This window comes from Mustela nigripes, chromosome 16 (genome assembly GCF_022355385.1).
Source record: "Mustela nigripes isolate SB6536 chromosome 16, MUSNIG.SB6536, whole genome shotgun sequence".
NCBI lineage: Eukaryota > Metazoa > Chordata > Mammalia > Carnivora > Mustelidae > Mustela > Mustela nigripes.
This window is the reverse complement of record NC_081572.1, coordinates 57,466,785-57,490,563: the sequence shown is the minus strand read 5'-3', so window position 1 is coordinate 57,490,563 and position 23,779 is coordinate 57,466,785. Positions and strand designations below refer to the sequence as shown.

The 23,779-nt window shown below is 59.3% G+C and overlaps 1 protein-coding gene and 2 non-coding genes across 5 annotated transcripts; all 3 read right to left on the bottom strand.

Annotated features, from left to right (window-relative positions):
* Positions 1–6,986: 6,986 nt before the first annotated feature.
* TRNAS-CGA (transfer RNA serine (anticodon CGA)) lies at positions 6,987–7,068 on the bottom strand. The gene has a single exon. It is a non-coding gene; the product is annotated as a tRNA-Ser (tRNA).
* A 424-nt stretch (positions 7,069–7,492) lies between these two features.
* TRNAT-AGU (transfer RNA threonine (anticodon AGU)) lies at positions 7,493–7,566 on the bottom strand. Its single transcript has one exon. It is a non-coding gene; the product is annotated as a tRNA-Thr (tRNA).
* A 575-nt stretch (positions 7,567–8,141) lies between these two features.
* On the bottom strand, positions 8,142–23,548 carry PER1 (period circadian regulator 1). 3 transcript variants are annotated; one of them, XM_059380055.1, is made up of 23 exons: positions 23,462–23,548; positions 17,724–18,140; positions 17,510–17,608; positions 17,245–17,399; positions 17,026–17,147; positions 16,731–16,932; positions 16,560–16,611; positions 16,285–16,427; positions 15,395–15,473; positions 15,211–15,317; positions 14,896–15,049; positions 14,699–14,807; positions 14,484–14,615; positions 14,155–14,260; positions 13,881–14,052; positions 13,653–13,783; positions 13,271–13,450; positions 12,430–12,672; positions 10,863–11,473; positions 10,206–10,389; positions 9,832–10,021; positions 9,370–9,520; positions 8,142–9,002 (listed from the first exon to the last, which is right to left on the bottom strand). In XM_059380055.1, exons 2-23 carry the CDS (start codon positions 17,996–17,998, stop codon positions 8,739–8,741), a joined length of 3,861 nt encoding a protein of 1,286 aa, XP_059236038.1. In that variant the 5' UTR covers positions 17,999–18,140; positions 23,462–23,548; the 3' UTR covers positions 8,142–8,738. The 3 variants fall into 3 exon arrangements, with proteins under 3 accessions (XP_059236038.1, XP_059236037.1, XP_059236039.1); XM_059380054.1 differs by lacking the exon at positions 23,462–23,548 and adding an exon at positions 19,537–19,797; XM_059380056.1 differs by lacking the exon at positions 23,462–23,548 and adding an exon at positions 19,636–19,797.
* Positions 23,549–23,779: the final 231 nt, after the last annotated feature.

The window sequence follows — 23,779 nt, the reverse complement described above, 5'->3', positions numbered from 1 at the left end:
GCCTTCTGTTCTCCCCGAAGCGCGCTTGCTTCTTCCACGTCCGTGGGGCCCGGCCTTTCGGTGCCGCCCGCTTCCTGGGCCGCACCCCTCCCCGCGACGCGCTCGGCGGCCGCGTCTCTCGCCAGGTGTCCCGGCACGTCCGCGCGGTTCGCGGGGTTGCACCCACGTCCGCGCGTCTCTAGCTCCGCAGCTCCGCCCGCGCGGCTCGTTTCCGGCGCGCCCGGTCTCTGATCTCTCGTCGTCTCTCCGGGTCTCTGTCCCCTCCCGGCACTCTGCGCTCCCACGCTCCTGCCGGCCCCTGGGAAGCTCGCTTGCACCTCCGGGCTCCCCGCCGCCTCCCCGCCCGCCCCTTCCCCGACGCTTTGATCCTGCACGCGTCGGGCCGGCGGGCGGCCGGGCGCCCCCGCCAGCTGCTGCGGCCACTTGGGAGCGGGGCGGGAGGAGGACGGAGGAGGAGATGGGGCGGGGGCGACCCCGGCCTCCCCCGCCCTCGGCTCGCCGCTGCCCTCTCCGCTGGGCTCCGCAGCTGCCGGGACTCCTGCGGGCCCGGGCCTCGGGGTCTCTCTCCCGAGCTCGCCCTGGGCCTGCTCGGTCTCGGCTTTCTGCCCTCTGTCCGTTTCAACCTGTCTGTTTCTCCTGGGGGTTCCTGTCTCTGGATTGTGTCAGTGATGCGCGGTGCTCTCTTGGCTACTCGCAGCCGCGACCGTGGCTCCCAGCAGGAAACTGTACAACAATCTGGGCATCTGTCTGCGAACGCGGCCGCCCAGTTAGTCGATATTTATGGAGTGCCTCCTGGGTGCCAAGTATGGGTAGGCACTGAGGGTGCACTGGGTCTGGGCTCTCCTGAACCTGGGGAGGGGAGTACAGAAAATAACCAAGAGCGCAGAAAATAATATAGTTACTAGTCTGGGGGTGTGGGGTCTGGACACCGCTCGGGCCATGGAAATGGCTTGAGAGCGAAGTGCTGCTTTTTTTACTCTGGGTGGTCAGAGACAGCCTCTAGGAAGAGGAAGATATTTCCTCTAGGAAGAGGAGTTATATCAGCCCAGCAGATCCCGCAGAAAGAAGCAGGTGACAGACACAGCAAGTGCAAAGGCTCTGGGACAGGCATGGACTTTGCTTGTGGAAACTACAGAAGGAGCGCCAATGTCCCTGGCAGGAAGGATTTGGAGTGAAGCAGAGATAAGAGGGAGAGACGGGGCCCCATCACACAGAGCTTTAGAAACTCAACAGAGACTTTGGATTCTATTCTTAAGTGCAAGGGAAAGCAAGTGGAGGGTTTTAATGGGCAAAGTCATATTCACAGACTTCTCTTTTAAAATGACCCATTTGGCTGCTGTGTGGGAGATCATTTGGGTTGCTGGAACAGCCTTCTAGGCAAGACATTGATGTTGGCCTGTACGAGGTGGAGGCAGTGGAGACGGAAGTGAATGGGTTACTTCTTGGTTTTGGGGTTAAGTAACAGGCTGGATGATGGTGCCTTTTACTGCGACAGCAAATGGGCAAATGCAGGGCGAGTGGAGCTTTGGGAAAAGTTTGGAGAGAGAGACCAAACATTACTCTCTAGTTAGCTTAGTTGAGATCCCCTTAGACATCCAAGTGGAAACTACAGGTAGGCCAAGGATATATGAAGTTGGGAGTGAGAGGTAGAGGATAATGTGGGTGGGTCACTGGGAGATAGATGGGTTTAATGCTAAGAGACTAGAGCACCCAGGGAGAGAATGTGGAGAGAAAAGAGAGGGACTGAGCAAGGAGCTTTGGACACCTCTCCTCCCCCCATCATTTAGAGGCTAGTGGGGGTTGGGGGGTAGGAAGAGGAAGAGGAGGAGGAGGAGGTGGCGGTGGTGGTGGTGGAGGAGGAGGAACTGGCAAAGGAATCTAGACAGATGGGGAAGGCAGCAGAAAAGCCAAAGGAGTGGGAGCTTGTCCCAGGCCGGCGTCCCTGGGACAGAAAATTGGGAAGCCAGGAACAGCAAGTGTATAAAGGAGGGAGCCACCTGTTCTTGCTAAGCTCCTGGGAGGTCAGATAAAGACGAGAGTGAGAGCAAAGGAACCATCAGCTTAACATCTTGGACATCACAGATGACATGGGGGGAGGGGAGCTTGAGTGTAGTCCCACTAGTGGGGACTGACTGAAGAATGGGGGTGAAGGCAGGGAGACAGCAACCATAGACATCTCCAGCAAGTTCTGCCATGAATGGTGATCAGAATAGTGTGTGGCACCAAGGGACACGGGCCATCCTGGAGGATGAAGGGAGTAGCCCAGGGAAGGAGGGCAGGGAGGAGGGCACAGGCAGGACGGTAGACTCCTGTGCCTGGGAGAGAAATCAGCCTCAGATAGCAGGGAAGGCACCTCACCCACAGGGAGATGGGGGGAGTCAGAGGGTGTGGGTCAGTTGGAGTGCAGGAAGGGTGAGACAGGTTCTCTTGGTTGTTCTCATTTCCTCAAAGAAGAAAGAGTCCAGCTCACTGCTGGAGGGGAGAGTGCTTATAAGGTCCTTTGAGGAAGAAGAAGGTGGGAAATGTTCATTTGGCAGAGTAGGAAAAGCCTCGAAGCCTCGTAGATCACAAAAGTGATCTCGGTACAAAAGTACCACTTACCATTATTTTTGTATTATTTTCTTTAAAAGCCCCCCTCCCAAATTATAGACATATCAGACCCTCAAAACCTGAGCCCCATGGTCCCGGCTGCACGATTTTCTCCAGCTGTGGCTCCCCCTGCAGATATGAGGGGGAGAGGCCACCCTCCAGGCGGATGCCCAGGGTTTCTGAGGGTTTGGCGTGGGGAACTCTGTGTGGCTAGCAGGCCTCTGTCCCTGTGGGCCTGGCTGTGGCTCCGCTGCCCATGGTGTGTGTATGGGTGTCTGGGCCTCCCCCCTCTTCCTGGCCACCGCCATCTCGACAGTGACAGCATCTGGGCTTGGGGGAGGGGAGCTCGTGTCCTACACGCGCTGGGCCCCCAGGGAGGCGGGAGGCGGGGCCAGGAACTGAGACAGCACAGCTGGTGGAGTGTCCGGAGCTTCCCCTGCTTCCCCTCCCCCGCTGAGACATCTCCCCAGGCCTGGGTTCCAAGGTTGGCTCCTTCCTCTTTGTTCTTCAAAGGGGGGGCTGGCCTCCTGGGCCCCCCCCCCCCCCCCGCGCGCCCTGTCCTGGGTAGGGGGAGTTCCTGGAGGGTTGGGTCCTGGGGGTTTGGGGGTTGGGAAGTAGGAGGACCAGGCCCTGGGGTTGGGGGGTGGGGGGCAAGGGAAGAATCAGGATGGAAATCACCCAAGAGCCCAAAACAAAATGGGATAAAACCCGCCCTGACAGGCCAGACGTTCTTGTAGGGGGAACAGTCACACATAATGCAAAATGGATTTGTGAGGTGGCGGTTAAGTGCTTTGGAGAAAAGCCAGCAAAGGAAGGGAGAGTGGGAACTGTAACTGCAGAGTGTATGAGCAGAGAAGGACTGAGAAAATGAAATTTAGGAGGGGAGAGCGGCCAGAGTGCCTGGGGGAAGAGCTCTCCAGCAGAGATGCGCTGGCAGGAAAGTCTTGAGGGACACCATGCCTGGTTTGTCTAAGGAGCAGATGGCAGGCCTGGGACGAGGTTGGCCAGGCCAGAGTGGAGGTAGCAACGGAGCTGAGATCAGAGAGAGAGGGGGCGAGATCAGAGAGAGAGGGGTCGGGGGCAGGGCCTGATCCCCTGGGACCCTACAGGTGGTTCCCAGGACTTTGTCAGGAATCACCCATTTCTGAGGGAGATGAGGGTGCATTGGAAGGCCCTTCCCCCCACCCCCACAACTAGCTTTTTTTAAAAAAAATATTTTATTTATTTATTTGACAGACAGAGATCACAGGCAGAGAGGCAGGCGGAGAGAGAGAAGGAAGCAGGCGCCCTGCTGAGCAGAGAGCTTGATGCTGCAGGGCTCGATCCCAGGACCCTGGGATCATGACCTGAGCCGAAAGCAGAGGCTTTAACCCACTGAGCCACCCAGACGCCCCAGCTTGCTTTTTTTTGTTGTTGTTCCATTTCTAACACTTTCAACACACCTGTACAGTTATCAATATTATCACTATCGGGATACGAAAATTAATATAATACCATTATTTCATCCCTCAGTCCATATTCAGATTTCCTCAAGCATTTCAGGGATGTCCGCAGAGTTCTTTTATCCTGTCGCAGGTCCCAGTCCAGGATCATGTGGTCGCATTTCAGGGCCAAGTCCCTTCCATCTCATTTGATCTGGAAGAAGCTTCGCTGTTGATCTTCACAGTTTTGAAGAGTTCAGACCGTTGTTTGGTGGGTCCAATGTTTCTTCACTGTTAGGATCAAGTTATTCAGAGTATGTCTTCTTGGCAGGGAGATCACCACGGAAGTGACATTTTCCGTGTTGTCGCATTAGAAGACACAGAGTCAGTTTGCCTTGACACTGAGATACTGACTTTGGTCACTTGGTTAGATGGGGTTGGCCAGGGCTGTGCACTGTAACGTTATTCCCCGCTCCGAAGAGTAATTACTATATAATTTGTCAGAACATACCCTGAGACTTGTTGCTTCTTACAGCCCCATTGAGTTTCACTCTCTACTTTTGTATTCATTGATGATTTCTAAATCAATATTTATTAGCTGCCAGTTTACTGTAAAAAAAAAAAAAAAGCCATCCTCTTCCTTCCCATTTCACTTATTTATACTGCTACGAACTTTGGAGTTTTACCTGATTCAAGGAATTATAATCCATCGTAATCACTACTGATTTTAATGCTCAATTTGTCCCACATTTAGCCAGCAGGAGCTCCTTTAGCTGTAACGCCTCCCTGCTATGTCTTTTTTTTTTTTTTAATAGAGACCCCAAATTCTTTGAACATAAATTTCCTGTGTAACAAAATGTTGCAAGACCATCTTGTAATTCCCTAACTGAAGCCCTGGAATCAGCCCTGGAATTAGGAGCCCTGGTTTATTTTAGAGGAGAATGGTATTTATTTATTTATTCACTCACTCATTTATTTAAAGATTTTTTTCATTTGACAGAGAGAGAGCAGGAGGAGCAGAGGGAGGGGAAGAAGCAGGTTCCCCAAGGAGCCTGATGCAGGACTTGATCCCAGCACCCTGGGATCATGACCCAAGCAGAAGGCAGTGGCTTGACCAACTGAGCCACCCAAGCAGCTGGAGAAGAATGGTATTTAGTAATCAAGATCTGGTCCCTAGTGTGCTTATTGCTATTTGTGTATCATTCCTTCTAGGCTTTCTCAGTGGAAAGAACTAGGAAATATATAGGTTAATATGTGTGCTTGTTTGTGTTTATGGATGCATTTATTGCTACATCTATACACATTAAAAATCATGACTTCATATTATTATCCTATTGGAAGATTTTAAAGAGAGGAATGACAAAATCTTATTTATGTCTTGAAAGTATCCCTATGCCCATGTGTTCAGAGTAGACTGCAAAGGAACAAGGAAAAGAAAGGAAGTAAGGAAATAATCAGGGGGGCTGTTGTAATAATCTCAGTGAGAGATGTGGGTGGCTAAGACCAGGGTGTAGTAGTGACATGGTGACAAGGAGCCGAGTTTTTAACATGTTTTAAATAAGAATTTGCTGACTGATTCGATGTGGAGCATGTGTATGAGAAAGAAAGAGAATCAAGTATGATACTAAGGTTTTTAGTCTGACCAACTGAAGAAATGGAATTTTCTGAGATAGAAGGTCTACAGATGAAGCTCATTTCAGGGGAAGCCAGGAGCTGGTTTGGCCATTGTGTTGGTGATCAGATATCACAAACGAAAATGATATTAGATATCCAGGCAGAAACGATAAGTAGATAATAGCATATATACATCTGTAATTCAGGAAAGAGTTGTGGAGCTGGAAATTAACATTTTGGATACATTAATGAATTATTAGTTGATATTTACAGAGATCACTAAGGGCATGAGTACAGATAGAGAAGGGATTGGAAAACTGATCGGTGGGGACATGCTGACATTTATAGATCTAGAAGGTGATCAGCCAGCAAAGGAGTCTGTGCATGAGCTGCTAATGATGTAGAAGGAAAATCAGAAGAGTTAGGCAGTCTCAGAGGGAAAGTGAAGAGAGCGCTTCTAAGGGGAGGGTAAACATGGGTAAGTAGTGATCAATGGGTTTAGCAATGCATGGTCATTTGGTAACCTTAATAAGAGCATCTTGGACCAATGGGGTTGGGAGGCACTTGATCGGAGAGTGTTCAAAGGAGAATGGGAAGATGGAATTGGCGGACAGCAGGTAAATGATAACATGTTTTGCGGAGAAGGGGATCAGAGAGACGGATTGGGAGCTGAGAGGGGTGTGTGTGGTGTCAGGAGAGCTTTTGTTTTCCTGCTTGTTTCAAATCGGAATACGTTTCAGAATGTGTTTAGGGTGATGGGAGTACTCCAGCTAGGGAGGAAAACTGGTGGTACAGGACGGAGAGCAATACCCTTGAGCCCTTGCGGGCCGGGGCAATGGGAGATCTGGTGAGCGCAGGGCTTGGCCTTGGTTGGGTGGAAGGAAGGTTCATCTACACCACTGAGGGAAGGAAGGAACATGTAGCCACAGGCAGGCAGGCATGCAGGTGAGATTGCAGATATCCGTGGGGAAATCTCTCCAAAATGCCGTATTTTCTCAGGGAACCAGGAAGGCAGGCCGAGGGAGGAAGAAGGGACTTGTGGTTTGGAGAGAAAGAAGAGATGAAACAGTCGTATGGGAGACTTGCAGGGGGTAGGGAAAAAGGGGATGTAAGGCGACAGCCACCCGTGTTTGGGGACGCGAAGGATTCAAATGAGTAGTTCAGTGACTCGCAGGACACGCCCGTGGGAGGAGGCGCAGGCCGGAGCGTAAGGCCCGCAAGGGGGCGCTCGCGCCATTGCTCGCGGGTGGCCGAGGCCTCGGGAATAAATTGCGGTATCTTCCCCAGGGGAAGAAAGCACAAGGAAAACGAATGATTTCTCCTCCGAAGGCTACGGTAGCGCGCATTACCCAAAAGTACACACGCTGTGAGCAGGATTCGAACCTGCGCGGGGAGACCCCATTGGATTTCGAGTCCAACGCCTTAACCACTCGGCCATCACAGCCGCGTGCGGCTTGGGGCCTGCGCCACTATAGCTGCCTATCAACGGGCCCGCCTCCCGCCGGCCCCACCCCCCGGCCTCGGGACGTCTGAGCGCCTGCGCCTCCCCCTGCGGCTGGCCGCGGCGCTGCGGAAGTCGCGGTGCTCGCGCTCTCCTTGCTTGCGCTCTCCTTCCCCGCCCCCCAGCTCAGCGCCGCGGGAGCAAAATGAGCCCGAGCCCAAGGCCAGGGCCCACGTCCTCCAACGCAAAGCATGCCCGCGTTACTCCGGTTCCCGAAAGGGAAGCAGGAGTCAGCCTGCGAATTTCCACTAAAAGTGCGCGCGAGGGGAAAGCTCCAGGTGGAATTGGCCGCGGAGGAATAAGAATCTTGTGAAGGATGCCCCATGGCGGGGCTTTGGAGCAATAATATACCACCTCGCATGGGGCCAGGCACCGCTGGGATTCGAACCCAGGATCTCCTGTTTACTAGACAGGCGCTTTAACCAGCTAAGCCACGGCGCCGGCGGGAGGTGTTTTCAGTCTGAAGGTAGATCAGCCACTCCGGAGAGTAGGTAGGTGAGACCCACACACAGAACGACGGTCGTCGCGGGTCCTCTGTAACGTGGGCTCCAAAGTTTTCCCCTCCTTTTCCAGGTCCCGAGCCGGTGACTTAACGCTCCGCCCCTCCCGTCTCCCACATCTCAGGGGCCCGACTCGACCGTGGATGGGTACGTGACCTCAAGTCCTGCCGCCCCCTCGGACTGGCCTTCTCTTGCGTGGTGACAGATGACCGAGCAGCTAAGCACCCTCACCTGCTTCAGGGCCCTCACAGGCTGGGCGGGCGCACCAGCCGCCACCCCCTTCCCTCGACACACCCAGCTGATGCAAGGTGACGAGGGGTGCAGGGTCACAGTTAGCTGGACATCTTCCGGGCTCAGCAAGGCCCCTCCGCTGGACAGGGTGAGCGAAGCAGAGAGCTGAGGGGCGCAAGGGGAGGGGTCGCTCACACTCACTACAGCCTCCCTGGCAGGGGGGCCACACCTCCCCACAATGAGCTCGCTGCTCCCAACCCCCACATTTCATTCCACAAAGTCCTGTTTTCTTTTTCCTCTTTGTATTAAAAAATAACAACAGACACAATATGAAAAACACAAATGCCATCGGTAGAGGGTACAGCTGAGAACACCTGGGTCCCACCTGAGGGGCAGCACCAGGGACTCCATGGTCCACCAACCTCCCCCACCCTGGAGCAGCTAGGGGTTCGGACTGCTGGGTCCTGCTTGGGCCCTCCCTGTCCCCTTTAGGGAGGAGGTCGGAGAGAGGGCGGTCTCCCCCAGTGAGTGAGTGAGTGCAGCCCCAACCCGCAGAGACCAGACTCAGAGACCACTTGAGCAGCGTGTCAGCATCCTCCTCCAGGGGAAGGAAGGGCTCCTCACCAGAGCTGGGAGATGAGACTTCACCAGAGCTGGGAGATGAGACTTCTCTGGGCTGGGCTGACGAATCCCACCCTCTGTACCCCCAGAAGCCGGAGGCAGCCCCTGGATCCTGGACTGCTAATGGGGGTCCCGCCCCCTAAGAGGGAGAAGCTGGGGTAGTTTCCTATCGGTCGGTCCAGCCACATCGGAGTTCTGAGAGGTTGAACGTGGGAGAAGGAAGCTTCTCATGCACTGCCGCAGGGGGCCCTCAAATGTGGTCTAGCTGGTGCCATTTTCTGTGGCAGGTAAGGCTGGACTGGATGAGCTCCCACCTTGTTCCTCCTCCTCCATGGCCAGGTCCTGAGAGCTGGAGACTCTGGCCCCAGCTCGAGCCTGAGTCTCTTCTCTGCCCTCGCCCTCCCCACCCCCACCCTCGCCTCCGCCCTCCTCCATAGGCTCCAGTCCCAGTCCATCCAGTTCTGAGAAGAGGGGGTCATCAGAGTGTTGAGGGTCTTGGGTGCTACTGCCACAATCCACACAGGCCTTGGAGGGAGAAAGGGTGTGAGTCGGGCGAGGTGCTCCCAGCTGACCTGCCACCCCAGCTGTCCCCTGTCCCCCAGCCCAGGAGTACTTCCCAAAGTGTCTTCCCAAAGAAACACTTGTCCACACAGATGCACGTGGGCCAACGAAATAGGAAAGTGTACTGTATCCACTAGGAGACAGTCGCAAGGTCGTTCAGCCTAGGATTGGCCCAGACAAGGCCTATAAACGACTTGCGTGGTTAAATGCCATCCAACCCAGCAGCAAACAGGGCAATGAACCTTCTTCAGAATTAACCACCCAAGGACAAGGAGGGGATTGGCCCCAGCCTTAATCTTCCCTTCTCCCTCCTGGCCCAGACGCCTCTTACCATCACATCGAGAGCCCGAGGCAGCTGACCCTTCCGGACCCAGGAGTGCACGGCACCCAGCTCCCTGCGCTGGTCCTCTGAGAACCGAGGCTGCTGCTTCTGCATGGCCCGGAGCCGCTCCCGGTCCTGCTTCAGCACAGAGGCCACGTCCCTGCCCAGGGAAGGGGTTCCGACGGCAGAGGCTGGGACCGGGAGCCAGGGCCAGAGCCCAGGAGGCTGCCATTCTCCCCACCCATGGCCTTCTGCTCCTCTTTTCAACTGGGGCTTTGGGGGTTCGAGACTTCTGAGCCCAGGAAAGCTTATTCCCGCCCCTGGAACTGACGTTGGTCTCCCAAAGGCAGTGGAGAGGGTGGGCAGGAGCAGGGCAGAGCCAGCCCCAGAAAAGAAAACCCCAAGTTCGGAGGGAAGTGTGGGTGGACCAGCACTGCTCCGACGGAGGTGGGGGCCTCTGAACCTCCTCACCTGGACGGCACCTGGTAGGTCATCATGACATGCTGGTCAGCGTTGGCCATGAGCAGCCAGATGGGATCCTGGAGCACGTATTTAATGACCTGGTCCCCGGGCTCAGCCCTGGCCTGGGCAGCCCCCGCTTCGGCCTCAGAAGAGTCAATGCTGCCAAAGTACTTGCTCGTGTGGCTGCTCTGACTACTGCCTATGAAGCGGGGGGGCAGTGGGGGGTGCCCAGCCACCAGAGTCAAGCTGATGCCCCACCCCAGGGCCTCCCAAGCCCTCCCTCAAGGCCACGTCTGCAGCCCACAGGGCCCAGACTGCTCAGCCTCCCAATGCCCCGGTCCCTGTCCTGCCCTGGGGGGGAGGTGTTTGGCGGGGGCACTCACGTGTGATGCTGGCAGAGGTGCTGCCTCCCTCGTGGGAGCCCGAGCCAGAGCCAGAGCCCAGGCCGGAGCCCAGGGAGCCGGAAGCGGCGGAGCCTGTGCCAGAGCGGGAGTCCTGCAGCAGCAGCTCCAGCAGGTCACTGGAGCCCGACAGCGCATCCTGGTTGGAGGACTCGGTCACCTCCGCCTGGGGGAAGGGGCAGGGAGGGGAACAGGCTGGGATTAAGGGATCACACCCAGGCTTCCTGCGACTACTTCCACTGGCAGGGGCACACACCCAACCCCAGGGCTCTCTGTCCCACCTCCAGGACAGCACGGGCTGAGAGCAGAGAGGACACAGCTGCCTAAGACAAGGGGCATGACACCGGCCCTTTCTAGGAGGCTGATGCACTCTCAGAAGTTACGGGGATGTCCTTGCCGCCTGTCAGACAGATGGGACCATCCCCGCTCCACAGATGAGGTGGCGGGTTTCTGCCTCGTTCAGAAATTCAGCTGGGGTCTCCCACCCCGTGACACCATCTGCTGGTGACTGAGGCGCCAGATGGGCTGGGGACGGTGGGGGGGGGGGGGGGGGGCCCGCGGGGGAGGGGGGGGAGCGGGGGAAGGGGGGCTGTGTGGGGCCTGGTAAGAGGATGTGGTTGTGAGGGGGTCAGTGCTCACCAGTCTGGCCTCTGGCTCAGTGGCCTCCTGGCCGGAGGGCGGGGGCCCAGCACTATTCCCAGGGCCCCCTGCAACAGTGCCCCCTTCAACACGCGGGGGCTCCTCAAGCTGTAGCAGATTCAGCTGGAGTGGGGAGCTGCATCGGGAGTTGAATAGTGGAGAGTCTGGCCGGCGAGGAGGGCTGGGGGGCGGTGGGGGCAGGGACGGAGAAGAGGAGTGGGAAGCGGGGGTGGGAGGCCCTTCAGCGGGGGTCTGGGCTACCCCATAGGGATAGCTAGATGGAGTGGGGAACAGGTAGTTAGGGAGGACCAAGGCTACCATAGGCGTCACCAGCGGGGCAGGGAAAGCTGCAGGGGGCCCAGCTGTGGGGGCAGAGGGGAGAGGCTGGGGGCCTCCTCGAGTGGAGAATACTGGGAGAGGGTAGGACTGGACCATGGCTGGGAAGGGAGCAGCGGCTGCTGGGGGGGGCCATGGGGCCGAGGGTGACACAGGCGGCGGGTGGGAGCCATAACAAGGGGCATCAGCCCGGGGGGTCTGGTGGTGGCGGGAGCGCTTGGCTTTGGAGCGGCAGTGGTGTCGGCGACCGTGGGGTGCGGGGCCGTGGTGGCAGCCTGTGGGAGAGACCAGTGTTAGCGAGGGCCTCGATCTGGGGGTGAGCGTCCCTGCACCCCCCACCCTGCCACTCTGAGCCAGAAGAGGGCAAGGGAAGGCCCTGGAGAGAGCTCGGCCTTGATCTCGGCCAGATCAAGAGGGGCTTCTGGGGAGAAGAGAGGGGACCTTCAGGGAAGAATCACAGGAGGCAGGGCCATGGGGGGGTTTATTGCAAAAGGAGCAGAACTGGAAAAAGTTACAAGTGGGGCGGAGCTGGGGGCGCACGGAAGGCAGAGGCCTGGTGGCTGATGGGAGGAAGCAGGGTGGGTCCGTGGACGCGGGGGCAGGTGGCTCCGGTCCCTCCACCAAACTCCCACAGCAACGCCAGCCTGGGCACTCCTCCTGCCAGTCGAGGCCGCGCTTGGCCTAGCTCAAGCGATGAGGTGGGTGGGAGAGCCCAGTCCTGAGTCCTGCGTCTGCCTGCAGGGAGCCTCTCTCAGGCACCTGGAGGGCTGACACCTTGCCCCCGAAGCCCCTGGCCCCGGTGGGAGCTGGCCCGGCTCGCCCGGCCCCTGTCTGGCCAGGAGTCTACGCGGGTCTCTTAAACAGCGACACCTCAGTTGGAAGCGGCTGTGCTAGTGCCCCTGCCCCAAGCTGGGCTCCAAGCAGCTTCCCTGGAGCAGAGCGCCTCCACCTGCCTGTGTCAGTGCCAGCCCCCAGGCTGCCCTCCTCTGGCTGCCCCCCGGAACCCCCCAGGCTGCCCTCCTCTGGCTGCCGCCCGGAACCCCCGCCCAGTGTGAGGAGGCTAGCCAGGGGCCTGTCCCTACGCATGGCCCTGGTTGGGGAGGCCACCCCAGCCTGAGTCCCTGGAGCAGGAACCTCTCCCTCAAGACCCCTCTGCGCCACCCCCTCCCCAATAATAGTCTAGTCCTGGACCGAGCAGACGACAAGGCTTAGGAATGTCCTGGGTGGCTACCTCGCTCGCCAGGGGCCAGGGGGGCCGGGGAGGAGCCATCAAGTGTCCGCAGTCGGCTGAGGTCTCGGAAGCGGCTGAGGAAGGCCTGCTCCTCCTTCTGCGTGTGCAGGGACAGCACGGCCTTGGTTAGGCCCACCGGGCGATAGGCGTCTGGGGTGGGGTCGGGGGCTACCGTGGGGCTGGGGGCTGGGCTGGGGGCTGGGCCTGGAGCCAGGCCAGGCAGGTCCTCCATCATGATGATGTCTGCGAAAGGAGACACAGGGGGAAAAAGGTCACTGGAATCACCTCGGGGATTCCCACAGCCTCCCTGTACCCCCCTCCAGCAGCCTAGCCAACCCCTGGCCTCTGCCCCACAGCCAAGCCCGGGCCTGGGGTGCATCCCTGACCTCCCCGCTGAGCACCAGTTCTGGACCCTCTTCTCCGTGCAAAGCGGTCCCGTGGGTGAGAAAGGACACTGGGTCCCCTCTAGTGACAGCACCCTAGGATGACGCCCTAGGACACTCCTCGGAAGAGAAGCTCACCCCTCGCTCTCTCTCCCCTCACACATGCTCCAGGACGAGGCCCAAAGCCCCTTCGGGGGTTTTCAACAGTCCTAGCCCTCAGACACTCTGGGGTCGGCGCCTCGGGCTTGAGCCCCACACCCTAGGCTGTGCCTGCAAACTGACAGAAAACTGGGAAAGAACAAGGCAGCAAAGGCTGGCAGGGACGGACAGCAAGAGGCAGCAGCCCTGAGCTAGGCTGGGGTCTCCTTCTCTCCGTTAGGGGCCAGACGGGGAAGGAATAGGCAGGTAGGAGGGAGCTCTGGCCGAGCCACCAAGAAACCCTGTCTCCATGCCCATACCCGACTCCGGGGGCTTCTTGTCTCCCACATGGACGATGGTGGAGCTGAAGCTACACTGGCTGGTGACAGACACCACGCTCTCTGCCTTATTGGCCAGGGTGAGCGGGCTCAGGGCGCCTCCTACCACGGGCTCCTTCTGTGGGCCGGCCCCCTCCCCGGACAGCACTGCCGGTACTGGATCTGCGCAGAGAGACAGTGCCAGTTACGACCAGGAGGCCCTTGGAGGAAATGGAGCCGGGGGACTGATAGGAGGGGGAAGTCTGCAAATCTGAAGGCTGGGAGGGGGACAGGGCATAGTAAGGCGGGGGCCTCTGAAGGCAGAAGTGCAGAGACACGGGGTCAGGACGGGGCAGCAGGGGCAGGACATGCGCCAGGTCTCCACCTTTCTTGGCCCCCAAAGGGACCGGACCCGTCCTCTGCTTGTCGTCGTCGGAGGCTGAGGAGGCAGTACAGGACGATGAGGAGGCACACTTCCGCTTGGTTGTGCTGGGGATGTTGCAGCTCTCCAGGTACCTGGCAGGGGACCAGACAACATGAGGGCAAGGCCTAGGCTCAGGGCTTGGCAGGGGGCGGGGGTGCTAAGCAGGAGCAGGTCCCAGGGCAGCCTTACCGGAGGATGCTGTCCAGGCAGTTGATCTGCTGGTAGGAACAAGTGGACGCATCTTTCCTCTCAGCCTCTTCAGGGCTCAAGGCGAGTGGGGCCTGGAGGGGAGCAGGGACCATTTCCAGTTCCGGGTCTGGTGACTGGCAGGAAAGGGTCTTGGCCTTGAATGTGCCTGTAGCTGGACCAAGGAGAGAAAAGGGAGAGACGAGCTCCTCTGGGTTGGGGCGAAAGTCAGGGGACCCCCAGGTCTCAGTCCTCACCCACACTCTCACCCACTGACCAGGGAGGCGGGGCCGGGCCGGAGGCCGGGCGCGCGACTCAATGAAAAGCTGCTGTCCCTGATGCTTCACCAGGTGCACGTCCTTACAGATCTGCTGGAACGTCACCTGCAGCACAGAGCAGGCCAGCGTTGGGGGCATGAGGCCAGTGTCGGGGTGGGGCACAGAGCACCAAGAGGTACCAGCGGGCAGGTGTGGACACCCGGTGAGAGCGGGAGGGGAAGGAAAAGGCAAAGGAATGGGGCTCAGCTCCTCTGGACCTGCCCACCCTAACTCTGGCAGCACTAGGGGACACCATGGGTGGGGAGGGGAGTGGAACACGGACACTCACCGGCACAGGAGGCCCAGGTCCCTCAGCGTCACCCCCGTTGCTGTCACTGGACGAGCCAGGGCTGAGGAGAGGGCCCGGGGAAGCGATGGGGCCCACTCCACAGAGCCCGGTGGGACTGGGGCTGTGCACGGGCTGAGGTGGGAGGAGGAAGGGTTAGAGGTCTCAGCCCTGTTCCTCACCCCTGCCTCACCACCCCCCCACTCCCCTCCAGTCACCTGTAACAACAGCCGGTGGATCTGCTCTGAGAGCTCCTGGATGTCGGAGTCCAGAGACAGAGCCGGGCTGGGGGCTGGTGGCGTGAACACGTCCTCGTTCAGGGGTGCCCTGCAGGGTGGGTAACAGGAAGCTGAGACCTGCCCCTGCCCGCACAGACCCCACCCATGAAGCCAGCTCTGGGGCAGGGCCCACTTACGTGCGTACTTTGTGGCGGCCCAAGACAAAGGCCACCTTGCGGCTCCAGGGGTGCACGAAGCCGGCCCAGCTGGTGTCCATGGTGACATACTCTCCATTCCGGGCGCAGAAGCGGATCGGGGAGTGATCAAAGGGCTGGCCGGCCAACTGCAGGACTGAAGGAGTGTGGGCAAGGAGGGGAGCGTCAGCAGGAGGGAGAGAAGAGCAAAGCAGAGGGCCACTCCCTGGAGATCCGAGGGACTGAGGCCCCGAGAGATAGAACCACGAGAAGCCCACAGACAGCCAAGAAGGCAGAGCGGGGAAAAAAGAGACTCACTCTTCTTGTGGATGGCCAGCATGAGGGGTCGGTCCTCAGGATGCAAGAAGAGGAGCACTGGGGCCCCCAGGAGGTCCTGGGGGAGGTAGCCCAGCAGCGGGGCGGCCCTGAAAGGGGGAGTGGCATCAGAGAGGCCGTGGCCTTGGCCCTGGCCATCCCATTTTCCTCCAGGTCCTGAGCTCACCTTTCGTCCACGTCCTGGAAGAGGCAGCTAGGGGTGTGCCGAGTGGTGAAGATCCTCTTGTCTGGGGGGATCCGGGGAGCTGAGGCACAGGGAGAGTGGCCATTGCGTTTTATCCAGAATGGTCCAGCTTCTCTGTCCCCCGGGCTGCCTCAAGCCCAAGCTGGCTGGTAATCCTCCCCACGGCTCTTCCCAGGGCCATCTAGTCTACAGAGATGGTCCAGACCATTCTCTTACCCCACATCAAGAGTGAAACTGAGAACCAAAGCAGTTTCTTTTCCCCTCTCCTAGCTCAGGGTGCTTATCCAATACTCCCTCTAAAAACAGGGTCAAACCTTCATCCTTTTTTTTTCTTTTCAAGATTTTATTTTTATGGGGCGCCTGGGTGGCTCAGTGGGTTAAGCTGCTGCCTTCGGCTCAGGTCATGATCTCAGGGTCCTGGGATCGAGTCCCACGTCGGGCTCTCTGCTCAGCGGGGAGCTTGCTTCCCTTCCTCTCTCTCTGCCTGCCTCTCTGTCTACTTGTGATCTCTCTCTATCAAATAAATAAATAAAATCTTTAAAAAAAAAAAAAAAAAGATTTTATTTTTAGGGCAGAAAGCACAAGCAGGGGGCGCAGGAGAGGGAGAAGCAGACTCCCCGCTGAGCAGAGAGCCCTATGTGGGGCTCCAACCCAGGACCCTGGGATCATGACCTGAGCCAAAGGCAGACGTTTAATGGACTGAGCCACCCAGGTGCCCCTCAAACGTTCATCCTTACCCACCTACCCTCTCAGCTCCAAAATTCTCAAGAGCTGAGATAGGTCTCCCAGACTCCCGTCCTGCCTCTTCCAGAGCCTAGAGAAGTCACCCTTCCTCTTTCCCCCTCACTAGACCAGGCTTGTGGCGTACATACCTTCGTAACCCGAGTGGATGCGTTCTGCGATGAGCAGGCAGCACGGCTGTGCTGCGGCCCCTTCGGACACTCGGATCTTGGTCACATAGGGCGTGAGGCGGAATGGCTGGTACCGAGGCCCTGAGTCCCGGTCAGGACCTCCTCTAGCAATGGAAAGATGCATTAGTGACTCAGTAGAGCGGCAGCCACTCTTCACTTCAAGGTCACGACCCACACACCAAAGCAGCAGGGGAGCAGAAGGTGGGAGGGGGGTGGCTCCCACCTCCCCCACTCACCTGATGCGGCAGAAGACAGACTTCTCTTGGGTGAAGTCTTTGGTGCCTGAACCTGGAACACACCAGAAAAGCACTAAGAAGAGCCCCGCACCTCACCGGGGGCCAAGAAAAACGCAGCGAGGAAAAGCACTGGTCCCTTGTCCCTCCCCTCCCAGCACTCCAGGACCTCACCTGCCGAGGTCCCAGCACCCCAGGTGGGCAGGCGAGACGGGGCCGTGGAGCCATAGAAGACGCCCACATCCTGGGGCGCCAGCAGCTCCGAGAAGCGGGCCCCCCGGAACACGTCCCGTTTACAGCGCAGCAAGACCCCCGCCTGCTCCGAAATGTAGACGATGCGGCCTGTCAGGAAGGAGACCGCCACGGAGAAGGTGTCCTAGGCAGGGAAGCGGGGACAAAAGTCGATTTAGGAGTCATGCACGTGGGGGGTTGGGGGTGCCCAGGCCAGGGAGGTGCGGCTGCGGCTGACCTGATTGCGCAGTGTGTACTCCGACGTGATGTGCTCCAGCTCCTCCAACGTGTAGGTGGACATGTCCATGGCGCAGGGCTCGCCCTCTTCCAGGCTCCACTGCTGGTAGTACTCCTGGTTGGCTGCAGGGTGAAGGCCACGCGGGATTTCATGAGTGGACCGCCCCCCTCCCAACCGCAGCCCAGGGCCTGCCGCACCGTCCCCAAAAGCACCACTCACCCTGCACCTGCTTCACACAGGCCAGGGCGTACTGGAGCGTGGCCAGCGTCCCAGAGCGGCCCTTGCCCCGGCGCTCGGGAGGAAGCCGAAGCTTGAGCTCCCGCAGAGCCGTCATGAGTTCCTTCTGGGTCCTCGCCCGGGCTGACTGTTCACTGCTGCAGGGTCCACAGGGAGGGAGGGGGTAGACCCATTAGCCCCAGGTGGTGGCCTAGGCACCTCCCACCACCATGGCCAGGCTTATCCTCTGGTCCTCAACCCCACGAACCTGCAGCCACTGGTAGATGGGTTGTCCTGCTCGGAGCTGGCACTCAGGAGACTGTAGGCAATGGAACTGCTGGGCGGGGATGGACTCTGAGAGTTTGTGCTGGGGGAGAAGCAGAAGGCCCAAGGTGAGCAAGTGGCCGACAACATGGGCCTGTCCTCTAGCTCAGCCCGCTCCTAAGAGGACTCCCGGACCGGCAACACACACCCATACACACCTCTTGCTGCTCTCAGTGGTCTCCAACAGGGCTGAGTCCTTGCCGTTGCCCGAGGAGGAGCTGTGTGAGCTCCGCTGAGATGCCCCCCGGGACTCAGGCCCATTGGATTCATTACCGCTGGAGCCATTGCTGTTGGCATCTGTGTCATCAGCCAGGCTGGGAGCAGGGCAAGACCGGTGCTGCGGAGGCCCAGGGGATGGGGCCCCTCCCGGGCAAAAGGATTCCCCCTGTCCGGGGTCCCCACCCCCATCAGCCCCTTCTAGGGGGCCACTCATGTCTGGGCCATGGGAAGGGCAGGAGGAAAACACGGAAGGCGGAGAGGCCACCACGAGCAAACGAGGGGGCCGGCCGGCCTGGCTGCGGGAGTAAGGGAGATCCAAGCCTCTGAAGATTGGGAAGTTTGATCACGGGCAGCACCTGGACAAGCAGATCAGAGGAGGAGGGCTTGGAGAAAGATGCGCTGTTAACTTCGCAGCACCTGCCGGCTTCACTCAGACCTCCCCTGTCTGACTCCACACCCCTAGGACCCAGGCTTTCGAAAGGGAGCCTGGGCAAGTTCTGGTTCCTATCCTGGTGGAGGGACTGCGGGCAGGAAGGGGCCTCTCCCGGGCCTTCCTCCATGTCCCCTGCCAGCATGGCCCAGGAAAACAGAGACTGAGTAGTCGACCAGAACCAAAGTCCGGACGCTTCCCGTCCCCAAATTCCCATCAGGCCCCCAGTCCGCCGGGGACTGCGGGACTGCTAGGCCTCGGAGCAGGGGGCCTGCCCGTCGCCGCCTATATTTAGGCCTTCGGGCTAATTTTATCCGGGGGCGGTCCCACCCCCGCTGCACATGCGCGAGGACATGCGCGGCCCCACCACGCGCTTCCGCCGCCGCCGCGGTCGCCAGGGAAACCGACGTCAGCAGCTGAGCTCAGCGGTTGCTGGAGGGACCACAGGAGGCCGGGAGGGGCGACCCCTCCCCCATTTCCCGACCGAGCCGGGAATCGACCCACTCCCACACGGGCGGGCGCGGCCGCGGGTCGCCCACCTCTAATACACCCTCAGGCCCCGGAGGGCCCGGAGGCCACACGAAGAAGGGCCGCCCATCGGGTTTCCAGGGGTTGGCCTTGCTCCCCAGGGTATAACACAACCGCCACCGCCCTCCGCTCAAAAGCTCCCCAACCTGGCGGTCGCCTGGATCCCAGTCATTCTGGTCAAGACGACGCAGCCTGTCCTTCTCCGGCCCCGGCACCCTCTCCCGACTCCCAAGTGCCGAGTCGGCACCTGCCATTGTCAGGGACTCGGGAATCCTCTCACCTCGGTCCTCTACTTTTCTCGGTCCCACCCCACCCCCATCCGAAGCGCACACACTCATCTGCGAGCAAGGGACACGCGACCGGCAGCGGAGAGTTCTTCCCCTGCTCCTCGTTCAACCACACCCCCAACCCCCGGAGCATTTTCTGAGCGCCAGTAGAAAAAGGAAGGCTGTGGCCAACAGCAGGAACTAGCACCGGGAACGGGATGTTCCAGCCTGAACCAGGCTTACATCACGGCCGGCGCGGGGCCAGGGATTGGTGGGGGGAGTGCGGGGAGCGCGGAAAGCACGGAGGGGTCCTGGGGTCGGGGCAAAACCAGGGACCCCCGAGTGACAAGAAAGGAGGGGACATGCCTGCCGAGGGTCGGGCGTGTGGCCGGGTAGCTGCGAGGAGAGGTCCGGGCTGGAGATAAGGTAAGCGGATCAGGAGTGCAGACAGCCGCTGCAGGGCTGCGAGCAACATCTCTGTTCCCGACGGCCGAGAGGGGGTGGACAGCGGCAGGGGAGGCGGATTACCGTGTGCCGTCCGAGCGCCAGGGCTGAAAGCAGCGCCTCGGGCTGGAAGTCCGACTTGGAGCGGGAGACCGGTCCCCGGGTGGCCCTGGAGATGCCTACCTGGCCGCGCGAGCGCCCTCCGGTCGCCTGCCCGCCGCTGTTGCAGCGCTCAGCCGAGTGGAAGCTTCGCGGGGCCAGGAGGCGGGTTGCATAATGCCAGACACTGCCCCTCATTGGCCTCCTGCCGGCGGAACCGCAGGCCCCGCCCCCGATTGGCTGGGGATCCCGTCCCGGCGCCTGATTGGCTACTGGCCCCTACTGAGGTCAGGGCTGTGTCACACACACGGGCGCACGTGGACCTGGGTGCTGGCGCTGGGCTGAAAGGCCCCAGACACCACCACGCAGCCAGCGGGCGCAGGACGGTTGCACAGTGGATAATGGGAGGACGGGGAGGGGCGATAAGCTGCCATTCTTCAGAGAAAATGTCTGGGCCACGGTTGGTGCTTAAGAGAGGTCTACTTCCTGGACCGTCTGGCCCTACAGAACAGGACACCTTGGCCTTGCCAGAGGTGGGGAAAAGGAATGCAGACCCTTGGGGGGTGGGCCAGGCTGGATGAGATGGCTGGTCCCTGGGAGGACAGGGGCACACAGAAACCCAGCCTGGCTTCTCCTGGGTTCCTCTCTCCAGCCCTGTCATCAACAATAAAGCCACTTTTATCCAGCCCCTTCCTGACACTTCAAACCCTGTGGACAGTCAGGAGGATGGCAATTGAGGGTCCCCGCGTGACAGGGGGAGGAGTGCAGGGGAGGATACAAACAACAGAAGCGGCAACCAGGGCAGAAAGGGCTGTAAAGGGAAACAATGCCAGGTGCTTCTGTACCCAATCAAAGAAAAGGTCTCCAGGAAGCCTACGTGGTGACTAGCGCTGCTGTGCTCCTGAAGATGCAGCCGCCCACAGTTAGGGGCGCCCCAAAAGTGGGGGCCGGGAAGCCAGGGCTACAGGGGGAACAAAGGGGGTGGCTGAGGGAAGAGACCGACTGGGACCCTAGCGAGACACAGGTCGGGTGGCAAGGGCGTCAGATTCCCAGCCCTAGGACGAGAGAGAGTGGAGGACCTCGTCTGTCACCTCACTGCATTCCCCAGTCCCCAGGACAGAACCTGACACACCGTGGGTGGTCAATAAATACAGTGATTTTGTAGTTAACAAGGATAGATAAGGGAGGGGAAGGAGCCTCAGTGATGGAGAAGGTGCTGGAAACTATGCTTTTTATAAAGGGGAGCAGAACACTGAGTCCTAATTTGGGGAAATACAGTGCCAGGCTGAGCTGAGGGGCACTGCAGTGACACAGGCCCCTCCATCCCAAGACCCCTGTGAGTAGTTCCTCTCAGGGCTCCCCGTTAACGTGGCCAGCGCAGAGGCCCCCAAGCTGAGGCTGACATAATCAGCTGTGGGTACACTCCCTCCCTGTCACGTGGCCTAAGCTTTCCTAAACAATGGTGTTCCCCGCGGAGGGGCCTGGGGGAGGGCTCTGTGGAAAAAAAGCTGGGGCACAGGGATGTCATAAAATAACCCAGAAAAAAAAAAAAAACCAAAGCAAGAAAACACAGGAAGCAAAGGATTGAGGAGTCTGGATTCTCAGTCTCATCCCTTTGGAAATGTCCCCCCAACTTATAGTCGGTGGCCCGGTCCCCTGTCTCAATTTTCAGACCACTCTCCTCCGGAAGCAGGGCTTTTCTTCCATCCCCCGTTCTCTGGGATCGAGGCGCTATCTCCGCTGACAAGGGCAGGCCGTGCTCTCCCACCCCACCCCACCCCCAGGTCTGTATTTTGCATAGACAAAGGGGTCGAGTGCTCCTGCGGCCCCCACCTGCTCTCAAGGCCCCCGGCTGTCCTGCCTCACAGTCCCCACAGTAACCAGGCCCTGCTGCCGTCAATGGAGGCGAGGGGGCGGGAGGGAGCGGTGACGTCAAAGCGGAGGAAGAGGGCGGAGCAAGGCAGCCGGGGAATGTGGGACAGGGAGGCTGGAGCGGCAGCGGTTTGGGAGGCGGCCAGCCCGAGAGGGCGGCGGCCAGCGCACTTGGGAACATCGTGTACTCTTGGCTGGTGGCCCAGGACATGCACCCAGCCTGGGCGCCTCCCCCAGCCAAAGACAGCCGTCCTGTCCCAAAGCCAGGGATTCCTGGAGAGAGGATTAGGAGGAAGGGGTCCCCCGCCTCCGCCCCGGAGCCAGGCTCTCTTCTCCAGACTCGCATCCTCCCTCCCCTCGGTTTGTTCCTGCTCCTGGCACTGGCTTCCCCCGTCTCCGAAACAGTACACATCTGCTGGCCCAATCCCAAAGAGCTGGGGCGGGGACGCTGGAGGCCCAGGTTCTGCGAGAGAACACGCACCTTTGCTCCTTCCCAGAGGCCCCCTCGGAGCTGGAATCTCTTGTTACTATGGCAGCACAGAGAGGGAGGAGGGGCATGGAGAAGAATGGGTGTGGGATGAGGAAATCGAACTGGGACAGAGCAGACGGCCCTGCCGGGGGCCTGGATCCTGGGAACGGGATGAAAGGGTGGAATGAGGGTTTGGGCTGGTGCCTCACGACCAGAAGGCCCGGGAAGAGGGAAATGAGGGAGTCACCGAAACTTGCAGAAAGACTTGAGAATGTAAAAATAGTTCCCAGCCGCAGCATTTCTGTCACTGTTGTTTTGAGATCCTATAGCCATTTTTTTTTTAAGCTAAAAGCAAAACAAAACAAAAAATAGTAAACTATGACCCAGGCGTTGCGATAAGCACCACATATATATAATCTTATTTAATCCCCAGAACAGGTCCGGAAGATGGTATTACCCCTGTTCCACAAAACCAAGTCTCAGAAGTTACTAAATTTGCCTCACAAGGTGTTCTTGGCTCTTAAAAAGTGGAGCCCAGGGTTCAGATCTGAGCTCTCACGTGGCTTGCCATTCTGGCATCTTACCCTTTGGGCATCTGTGCAGTGATTCCCAGTACTGGGGATCGCCAAATAAACAGCCGATTCTAAGTTCGGTACCGGGAACACAGATCCATCCTCTCCCTGGGCCTGGTCTCAGACACCCAGTCTGCACTACCCACATGCTCTACCCAAGTCATTTCAGTCTGTTTTCACACGCTCACAAAGTTCTTGAGATCAACCCAGCAACCACCAGCCCCAGGGATTTCCTAGGAGTCCCACCTGCTCATTCTTCCACCATACCCGGGTCACTTTGCCACAGGGCCGGGTGTTTGCACAAAGACCAGAGCTCTGCCAAGAGGCTGGTGCCTCCTGGCGTCCAGGGGCTCAGGAAGACACGTGCACAGAGAGTCCACGCAACTCTCTGGTCTCCCTCGGAACAGTGTCTACTCCACCTTTACTCCCAGGGATGGGTCCGAGGCTCAACCCCTTCCCTTTACACCCGAAAAAGACATCCAGAGCCGTGATGCCACCGGCTCAGGGTCACGCACATCATATCACCACGCTTTCTGGAATCGCTATGTCAGCCCTTTCGTACCCTCCCACCTGCCCTGTCAGGGCCTCCTCCCACCTTCAGAACCCCTGAATCTTCTAAGTGTTTAAGGAACCTACCCAAACAGTAGAGCCAAGCACTGGAACATCCCCCACCCACTCTCAGGGACCCCTGCCCCACACCGCCCCAGAAACAGGGGTCTCAGCTTCCGAGCCCCACCCTCCCAGGACCCCCTGGGCCAATCAGGCTATGGGGGCCCAAGCACCTAGGGCAGCAAGGAATCTGTCAGATGTCGCAGACTCCCGCCCTCGTCCCTCCTGGTCCCATTCCCCACAACCCTCCGAGCTCCCACCGCGGCGATCTTGCATTCGCATGATCCCTCCGCCCTACTCCATTAACACCGCCCGGGACAGGACACACAGCAGTCAGGAGAAGCGCACAAGGGTCTCCGAAGGTCTCCGCCCACCCGCGAGCACTCACCCCCGCGCGCAAGCACAGGCCGCAGCTTCTTCCCAGCGGGCCAGCAGCTCCCGGACAGGCTTCTCCTGGCCCGCCCACCCGCCGCGCGGCCACGCCCCTCAAGCTTATTGGCCCGGGGGCCCCGACCCATGCCTTGCGCCTCGTGCGGCCGCCCCGCCCCCGCCCCGCCGCCATTGGCGCGGGCCGCCACCGTCTTCTTCTCATTGGTCAGTCTGTCCACCCGCAGTGACAGCTCCACGTGCGAGAGGGACCGCCCCGGCGCGTTGATTGGGAGTTTGGACGAAAGTCACGCCCCCATCCACTTTGGAGGTTCTTATT